This window comes from Triplophysa rosa, linkage group LG4, assembly GCF_024868665.1.
Source record: "Triplophysa rosa linkage group LG4, Trosa_1v2, whole genome shotgun sequence".
Classification (NCBI taxonomy): Eukaryota; Metazoa; Chordata; class Actinopteri; order Cypriniformes; family Nemacheilidae; genus Triplophysa; species Triplophysa rosa.
Window position 1 is genome coordinate 27,293,189 of NC_079893.1, and position 9,888 is coordinate 27,303,076.

At 40.8% G+C, this 9,888-nt stretch overlaps 1 protein-coding gene and 2 non-coding genes across 3 annotated transcripts; 2 read left to right on the forward strand and 1 right to left on the reverse strand.

Moving 5' to 3' along the window:
- Positions 1-522: 522 nt before the first annotated feature.
- Positions 523-9,533, reverse strand: tsga10 (testis specific, 10). Its single transcript, XM_057332299.1, has 17 exons — positions 9,449-9,533; positions 8,277-8,608; positions 7,989-8,144; positions 7,660-7,839; positions 7,194-7,271; positions 6,678-6,829; positions 6,228-6,343; positions 5,899-6,053; positions 5,711-5,766; positions 5,252-5,420; positions 5,018-5,128; positions 4,722-4,907; positions 3,737-3,904; positions 1,533-1,735; positions 1,266-1,370; positions 888-1,070; positions 523-683 (listed from the first exon to the last, which is right to left on the reverse strand). The coding sequence occupies exons 2-17, from the start codon at positions 8,355-8,357 to the stop codon at positions 653-655; spliced, it is 2,130 nt and encodes a 709-aa protein (XP_057188282.1). The 5' UTR covers positions 8,358-8,608; positions 9,449-9,533; the 3' UTR covers positions 523-652.
- trnar-ccg (transfer RNA arginine (anticodon CCG)) lies at positions 3,069-3,141 on the forward strand. Its single transcript has one exon. It is a non-coding gene; the product is annotated as a tRNA-Arg (tRNA).
- trnar-ccg (transfer RNA arginine (anticodon CCG)) lies at positions 3,314-3,386 on the forward strand. The gene has a single exon. It is a non-coding gene; the product is annotated as a tRNA-Arg (tRNA).
- Positions 9,534-9,888: the final 355 nt, after the last annotated feature.

The following is a 9,888-nucleotide window of genomic DNA, read 5'->3' on the forward strand; positions in this document are numbered from 1 at the left end:
ACAATGTCACTGACAATACAAAATCATGGAAATAAAAACTATACTGGATAAACAGGTACCAAACCTGTTTCTATTGAAAAGAAATGTGAATAAAAATGTCTGTAAATTTAAATGTAGAAATTTTAAAGCAACACCGTGTCAGTTTTTCGACCTTAAAATAATGTCTCTAGCAACTGTTAACCGGACGAATTCTACTGCCTCATATAACCACACTCTGTAAGTTCTGTGTTCGGGTCTGTACACGCAGCCCTGCCCATCCCCTGCCTGCGGAAGAGTGCGATATGGTTTCCAAACAACGTTTCTGCATTCGCCGGCTCCATCAGCTTAGTAAACAAATTCACGTGTATTGCGCTTCCCACGGGGAAGCTTATACAGCGACATTATTTACAACACTGGTAACAGACAATTGCGCTTATCAACCACATTAGGGAACCCATGAGCAAAAGTTCTATAGTGTTGCTTTAACAAAATCAATCAAACAAAATGTTTTTTTTTGTAAATCAAATGTCAACAAAACTGCATTCATTTGTTTATTGAAATATATGACCATGAAATCACAGTAAATTTGATTAATTTAACAAATGTTACTGTAAATTTCTTCAGACAGAATTCTGCCAAAATACTCCCCACAAATATACTTGTGTTGTAAAACTCAGTCATAAAGTTCCTTGAAGGACGAACTCCTGTAAAAAAAAGAAGGAACAGACCAACAATGTGTTACAAACTAAGCGCCAACTCATATAGAACTAAAGAGTGACAAAAACATTAACACAGCCAATATTGCCATTAATGGCATTCACAACACCATTTCATATGTAAATACACAATAAAAGGTATCACATCACACAGGAGAAAAGGTGTGTGCACTAGTATGCAGGTGAGCACACCTGTCTGGGTAGTGTGACATAAGCAGAGGGTCCGCTGAGCTGTGATGAGAGCGTTCTGGAGACCAGGATCTCTGAGGGCTCAGAGAACGATGACGTGATGTGGATGAGTCACGCATAGTGGAAGAAAGGACAGGAGAGAGACCTGAGAGACCCAGTCTGCGCAGTTCCTGCACTGCACGTTCCCTGAGAGAGAGAGAGAGAGAGAGAGGGAGAGAGAGAGAGAGAGAGAATGGATATACTAACCAAGTTCTTATTGACTAAGAACAAAAAACAAAGGAAGAAAACACTAAGAAATGAAAATCTTACATCTTCATATAAACAGTTCCTTTAACAATGATCTTTTAATTTGAAATAAGCGACGAAACCTTAAAGTTTTACCTTTCAAAACGCTCAGTGGACAGGTGACTCTTCGTCATGTCAAGATCTGCTTCTATCAGGGCTGATTGTGTCCTCAGCTGAGCCATTTCCCTGCTCTGAGAGCTCCTAGAAAGAAAGGAATTAAAATGAAGAGGGACGAAAGGAAGATAGAGAAGAGGAGAGTAACATTCTATAAAACATAAACACTGATGTTTTGCTTCTGAGTATTCAAAACTGAGTATACATGTGTGTTTTAAGTCTATTATGTGTGTGTGCCTGTACACTCACACTTTGCTGTCAGCCATGCTAAGTTTGTCCCTGAGTATTTGTGTTTCAGCCTGTCGTTCTTGAGAGGTGAGCTGTCTCTGAAGTTCCGTTTCTCGTGCAGACACTAGCAGGCTCTCCAGACTCTGAACAGACAGACGCTCACTGGCCAGCTTTTTCTGCAACAGTGCCACCTCAGATTGACATGATTCTAGCTCATGCTGCACCTATATGTATGAACACACATGACTGACATGACCATTCTATACTGTTTGTTGTTCACAGTCACAGACAAAATTGCACACTGATCCTTCATGTTTATAGAAAAAATTATTTGCATATTGAAATGCTGCATGACAATTTGTTGAAGCCAGTTTGCGGTTGTCACATCTGCATTTGAGACAACATGATATGCTTGAGATTCAGCTTTATTGTGTTATTGTTGTAACATCAAGATGAGACTACCTGGCCTTTATCAACTGTGTGACAGATTGGCCTAATGGATAAGGTAACAGACTCCTGCACTTGGGATTGTTTGTACGAGTCCCACCTGGGATTATTGTAAGTAGTTAATTTTACATGACAGCAGTAAAATTCTGTGTGAGAATTTGTTGAATCAACTTTGGCTAATTTGTGGACGTAGCATCTGTGTTTGAGACTACCAATTCTGCTGTATGCATAAGGTATCTGCTTCTAAAGCTTTGGCCAGGTCATTGATGTAACATCCATGGATGAGACTGCCCAGCTTGCTACAAATGTGAGGCCCAGTAGCCTAATGAATAAGGTATCGGCCTCCAAAGCTGGGGATTGTGGGTTTGAGTCCCACCTGGGTCGATTGTAAAATGTGACCTTTAGATGACAGCTGTGAAATGCTGGACGACAATTTGTTGAAGCCAGATTGTGGTTGTCACGTCGGCATCTGAGACAACATGATTTGTTTCAAAGTCATCTTAATTGCGTTATTGGTGTAACATCAGATGCAACTACCCAGCCTTTGTCAAGTGTGGGGCCTAATGGATAAGGTATCAGCTTCTGGAGCTGTGGATTGTGTGTTCGAGTCCCACCTCAGTTGGTTGTAACAGGTGACCTTTAGAGTAGCTGTGAATTACTACTTGACAATGTGTTGAAGCTAGATTGTGGTTATCACATCTGTATTTGAGACATTATGGTTTGTTTGAGAGCCCCTCTATTGCGTTACTTGTGTAACATCTGCAGATGACACTAATGCCGGGGCCTCACCACAAGATAATTAGGCTGATTTCTCCCCTTCGGACAATCCTAGGTAAAAGTCCTGATGATCTTACACAGCTCTAAAGATTATCTTATCCAATTTTCCTGTGGTGTGTGTTAAGAGTGAATGAACCTGATCGGAAGAACATTGGAGAACAATAATTAGTAAACATTACATGACAGCATCAACTTTGGTTAATTTGTGGATGTAACATCTGCGTTTGAGACAACCAAATCTGCTGTTTGCATAGGGTCTCAGCCTCTAAAGCTTTGGCCAGGTCATTGATGTAACATCCATGGATGAGACTGCCCAGCTTGCAACAAGCGTGAGGCCCAGTGGCCTAATGGATAAGGTATCAGCCTCCGAAGCTGGGCATTGTGGGTTAGAGTCCCACCTGGGTCGATTGTAAACTGTGACCTTTAGATGACAGCTGTGAAATGCTGCACGACAATTTGTTACAGCCCTTTGTGGTTGTCACATTGGCATTTTAGACAACATGATTTGTTACGGAGTCATCTTAATTGCGTTATTGGTGTAACATCAGATCAAACTTCCCAGCTTGCAACAAGCGAGGGGCCCAGTGGCCTAATGGATAAGGTATCAGCCTCCGAAGCTGGGGATTGTGGGTTCAAGTCCCACCTGGGTCGATTGTAAAATGTGACCTTTAGATGACAGCTGTGAAATTCTGCACAACAATTTGTTCAAGCCACTTTGTGGTTGTCACGTCGGCATTTAAGACAACATGATTTGTTTGAGAGTCATCTTAATTGCGTTATCAGATTTAACTACCCAGCCTTTGTCAAGTATGGAGCCTAATGGATAAGGTATCACCCTCCGGAGCTGGGGGTTGTGGTTTTGAGTCCCACCTGGGTCGGTTGTAATTAGTAATTAGCTTCCAGGAGTGTGGATTGTAGGTCTGGATTGCGAGTTGGGTTGCTGGAGAAAAAGTTTACTTTACACACACATTCTCACGTGCAGAGGCATCATGAGCACTCACAGCCTCTTTGCTGGCATCCAGTTTGATGCAGAGCTCTCGTGTTTTTTCCAGGTCTGCCTGCACCTGTGCACGCTCAGTCTGTGCCTGATGCAGATCTTCCTCCATGATAATCATCTTCCGGTTTAGCTGAGACAGCTGACTGTTGCAGCTTCGCTCAGCACTCAGTGCCTGCACATAGCAACAAACAACAATTTAGTTGAATAAAGATCGGTGAACATCGCATGATTTGAAGCTCATCACTCTGTGCACATTAAAAGACTAAATGCTGGAATACACAGCATGACTTTTGCTTAGATTTCGGCCCACAATTTGCAGTCTGGAGAGGTCAAAAATATTTGCCATAGGTCTGTGCCAGTTTGCAGATTTTGGCCAATAGGTTTTCACAGATTTCAAAGAAACTCACATAGTGTATGATGGGCACAGATTCAGATATTTTAGGGTTAGGATTTATGATTCCATGTTGTTGGAGGATATCCAAACTTTTACCATGGTCTGTTATAATACTCGATTCTGATTGGCTAGAAGGTGTGCATTAAAACAGTTTAATGTACAGGTAGTTCCAGTCAGTTTGATCAATGTCTGACGAAAATAACTAATTTTCACTTGTCTGGTCAAAAATGACACTGTTAACATCAATAACAGCTTAATAGGGGTAATCCATCGCTAGCCACTTCGCCTGGTTCTTGGTCTCCACGTAATGCAATAAAATCCTTTAATGCATGGCTAGCTGGGGATTATCCCTTACATATTTTTAAACGATTTTAGAACGCATGTCTATCCACCCACCCAAGACCACCTGGACAGTTTTGTCTTTCACAAACATTTATCATACTTCAAGGTTGGCTACGATCGAGGGCTTGGTCATGTCTATAGAACAAAAATGGAAAACAAGGGCAACACGTCTTGTAGGGTGTTGTTACGTTAAGTTAAGAATCTTTTAGATATCAACATCAAACTCATTGTCGGCACAATGAACTAAACTGACCTCTTGCAGGCTTCTCTCAAGGCTATCTGCCCTTTCTTTAAGTCGAATCATCTCCGAATTAGAGTCACTAAGCTCAAGGCGAAGTTCTGTGATGGTGGTTTCTGCTTGTCTGGACTGCCTCTCCCAGCTTTCTGCCTGAAGAGACACTTTCCTTTCAGACTCCTCCAGATCCCGGCACTCCCGCTCCTGTACAATGAACGCAACCATTATTATAATGACCTATATTTGAAACAATATAACGCTTGGTTAGTTGGTACACCTAACATCTATTTAATATCTGTTTTAGATCATTTCACCTTAGCAGACAGCAGATCTTCAGTGCATGAGATGTCAGCAATGTGATCTTGTACTTTTCTATGAATGTCTTCTATTTCATGATTAGCTTCATCTAGCTTGAGCTGCAGGGACTGCAAAGTCAGAGAAGGATATTGCGATGATATACTGTAGTTATTGTGAATTAGGCCATGATATTTGTAAAGTGAAATTAGCTTATTGTGACAGCCCTAATGTAGATTAAATTGGTTTGGTACCTGTTTGTCCAGATGCGCTTGGTCAAGGTCGGCCCTGAGCAGACTGTTCTCCTGCAACATGGCATCTTTGATTTTCGTCAAAGTTACCACCCCCTTTTCAGAGTCTGACAACTTCCTCCTCAGAACTTCCAGGTCTCTCTCTCTATCAACCACAGTCTCCTTAAGAGCTCTGTAGACAGCAACTTATATCAGTTAAACAGCAGTATTGACTCAAGCCTCGTTGCTAATAAGAAACTATATTGCTCTAAACAGGATACTTATGGGGAACTCGTTAACGCTTTAGATTACGGCCCGCAATGTACCGCATAATTAAACAGCGTATTTACAGCGTAACTAATTGTAACAGTGATGTACAGTACATATTTGTAGGTAAAGGGGAAATGTATTTAGCATATCTGCTAAATGTAAATGACATCACTTCTTGTTAATCTGCAAAATCTAGAGTAATAAAGAACTTACACTAGAGTTTTTTCAAGATCCTCAACTTTTAGCCTAAAACTCCTGATGGTTTTCTCCTGAAAATAAATAACAATATCCACAAATGTGCACATGATACCATGGAAAGTAAGCCCCCACAATGAAATATGTCTTAAAGTTTTATTCCGTGAATGTTGCTCATGCAAAGTGATTTTCAAGTTAAGCAATACCTTCTCATCCAGCTGGTCATCCGCTATGCTGAGCAGCTCACTCTTCTTCTCCAGTTGTACCATCAGCGTTCTTCTGTGCAGGTCCAGCTCTGAGCTGGTGTGCTGCAGCATGCTGACCTCCTCTCGTGACGCCATCATCTGCCTCAACAGAGACTCTGATGAGACACGCAGAGGCACACCAGCTCTAAGTGACCCATTCTTCATTAACTTTGTTGAACTCAATTGTAATTTTAGCATACTAAAACATATCTGACCAATTCATCCAAACCACTTGTTATGCTGTGCTGTATGTATGACTACAGAATTGCAAATCCATAATGCATTTTTACCGTTCTTCTCATCTAGCTGTTTATTTCTGTCCTGAAGGTTCTGCAGCTCTCCAATCCTGGAGGTCAGTCTCCGCTGAGTCTCACTCAGAGAACTTTCCATCTGACTGTTTGACAGTCTGGTTTACACATACAGAAGAATGATCACCAGCATTGTAACAACATGTTAAATTCTTCATCACAGTCTTGCATAAAAATTAAATCAAAAGACCTGAATATTTAAACATTTAAAATTATAATTTCTTATTATGCGTTTCTAATGTCTTTTGTCGTGTTGCGTCACGCCCGGTGTAGACACGGCGTTAAGATGAGTCCCTTTATTGTTCATTATTGTTGCTTTCGATAAATATGCCTAAATGCCTAAATGTAATCTTGGCATTGCAAGATGCATTATTCCCAGTTACAATGATCCCTTAGATTGAGATGCACGGTTGTTATTGATTCCCTGTGTACCTGAGGCTGCTGCACTCATTCCTAACGCGGCCGAGCTCTTCCTCACTGCTGTTGAGTTTTTGGCCTAATGTGTGAACTTCCTCCTCTAGGCCAATCATGGTCTCCCTCATCTGAGCCTGTCTGCTTTTCTGCTCCCCACGCTCCTGTTCCAGCTATGACACACACAATGGTTATGGTTAATATAATGGTTGTAATAATACAGTACAGTATATTATTGCATGGTTCAACAGCATTGCATACTAATATAATACAGTAAAGTACATTCAAATACAACAAACCTAAGTATAGTAAAGGGCAGTGTAGCATCATATGGTTTGCATTGCATGGTTTGTGTATTGTGACATAGTACTGTTATAATTTAGTGTGAGATTGTAGTTTATAATTCAAAATAGTGTAGCAAAATAGAATACATTACAGCACAGTACAATAAAGTAAAGCATGTTATGGTGTTGTCTTGTGTTCGTATAGTGCATTATAGCATATACAAATAAAGCTATTCAGGATAGAGGCTCTTACTGTGAGTACAGCAGCCTGCAGGTCTTCCACCCTCTGCTCCAGGTGAGCTCTTTCACTGATGGCTGTCTCCTGAGAGATCTGAGGCGACGTGCAGTTCAAAGGAAACACACATACACTCAGACGCCTAAAAAAGCACAACTCTCCCTCCTGGTATTATCCCTTTGTTCCCTTGTGGGATGACTCAATTTATACTGCACTCTGGTGAGGAACTCAAGTGCGTAAGTGATTTTCCTTCAGTCCCGCTTAAATAACATCTTCATCAGACGCGAACGCGCACACACACGTCACACGTGCAAGCAATGTCTTATACAACAATGACAATTAACATATGATGGTGAGCTCATGAGGTTACCTGCAGCCAGTCTCTCTCTCTCTCTCTGAACTATGTTTAGTCTCCCTCTCAAGCTGTCTCTCACTCTGTGTCCTATATTTAGTCACTTTCTCAGGTTTTCTCTCTGTGTCCTACCTTTAATCTCTCTCTCAGGCTGTCTCTCTCTGTGGTCATGTGATGGAGATCTGCAGCTGCCTCGTCCCTCTCAGCCTCCAGTCGTTTGAGGATGCTCTGAGCTGTCACGCTACTCTTGGGTCCTCGCGCGGTTCTTGACTTCATCACCTCTCGCCGTAGAGCTGCTATCTCCTCCTGAGCCTGCTAGGAGAGTTGTGGGACAAATAAGACCACATTGTTTATTCATTGATCGCTCCTAGTGGGGTTTTAAACTACATCCTCTTGGAGGAAATAAGTAGAAATAAAACTTCCAAAACAAGATGAATAGTGCTATCGTGCATCAATTTGACCTGTTGGTAGTGCATTCTGGTCTTGTCTCGCTCAGCTGTGAGTACTTTAATGTTGGCCTGGACCTCTGACATGTGGCGCTCGTACTTATCCAACATGTTTTGCAACTCATCTCTTTCGCGTAATACCCTCATCAGCTCTGAATCATAAGTTCCACCCTTTAAAGCGAGAGAGATGTTATGCAACAGAACTTCACACAACATTTTCTGATGAATGTGAATGACAACAGCATTACTATCAAGAAAAACATTCATTTCTCTAATACACATTGTCTAATGTGATTTTAGTACTTTAACAGGAGACTGTCTGGTGGGACTCCGTTGGGTGGAAGTGCCTTTGACAGGGCTGGTTGAGCGACGAGCTCTCAGCATCCTTCTGAGTTCCTCAGCCTCCTTCTTGAAGTGATCTTTTTCCTCCTGCAGAGTGCGGACTACGAGGTCCGGGGAGTTGTAGCTATTGCACCGGTTCTGGAGCTGCCTCTGTTCTTTCTGCTGCTCCAATACAGTGTGTGTGTCGTGGTTCTGCTCTGCCCTAAAGTTCAGCTGGATGTCTACCGACTCATTGCTTTCCTCAGAGAGTTGAGGGACAGGCCGCACAGCGATATTCTGGAACAGAATATGGGCTAATGGAAAGGAAGAGAGTAAAAGATCTGGATTTTTTTTGTCTTTCACCTTATTGGCAAGGCTCACTGCAGGGTCGTTTTGATACGGAAAAGCTTTTGATTCAGTGCCACCCTCTCTTGGTTAACATTAGTCACTACAATCCACAATAATGAAAATTACTATCACATTTTTAAACTTACCGGGCATCTGTTTCCAGATGTCCCGCATTTAGTCGACTAACCTTTAAACCTTGATTTTTATTACATACTTCACCAGTGATATTATTTGTGATGCTATTTTTCATCGTTTCCTGTTTATTCATTAAATGCCTTTTAGTAGTTTCTAAATAAACAAACATAAAAATATGTCAAATATATTCAAAGCTACAAAATCTAATAAAGCATCACTAGGTTGTTATTATTTTTAGATTTCTTATATTAAAGCATGAAAAATTACCGTAAATCTCAGCAAGTTGAACACGTATTTTGTTAGTTTATATTTACTGACTCTAGAAAACGCAGAGGTTGCCATGGCAACTGAAAACTACGGCTGAGCCCGTCAATGAAAAATGCGAGTAAAAAGTATTGGAAACTGTCTAGTAGTACATAAGATTGTATTCGTTCAAACATGTGACGATAGTAATGATTACAACAACTGCCATTATTTTACAAAACTGACAACGAAGTGTACACACGCATTCTAAAAGCAAACGGCACATCAAATCATTAACAGCCCAAATGTTATCCGTTACATTAAATAACGTTACATACGCGTGCACGACAAAAATCAGCAAAAAATCTGATTACAACTTGCATGAATGTGTTGTCTATGTACACATTGTACAGGTTAGTAGGCATTACCTCACGTTGTAGCTCTGGCAAATGAAAACAAGCGTAAATTCAATCTCAACGCTTTAAAGCTCTTTAACGTCAAGGACAGTTAAAGCATCCGCACTGGCCAATCACGACCCCGCACTAAACTACGACTTATGACAAGTGTGAGACAGTCACCAATCACAACAATCGTTCTTGCAGCGTTTGCGTCCGTTGCCCTGACTACAAGCAGGAGAGCATTTTTTATTTTTATTTTTTTTGTTGTAATTATTGCAAGTAACTGTAAATATTATGCATTAATACAAACAGAGGAAAAATATAATAACAAAGTTATTGAAGGGATAGTGTTACAATACAAAGAAAAGAAAGAAGAAAATAATAATAAAAAAGATGAGCGGGACACATAACAATCATAATCAAACTATGTTATAAAGTCACAGTTTTGAAATTATATTTCCAAGAATCTT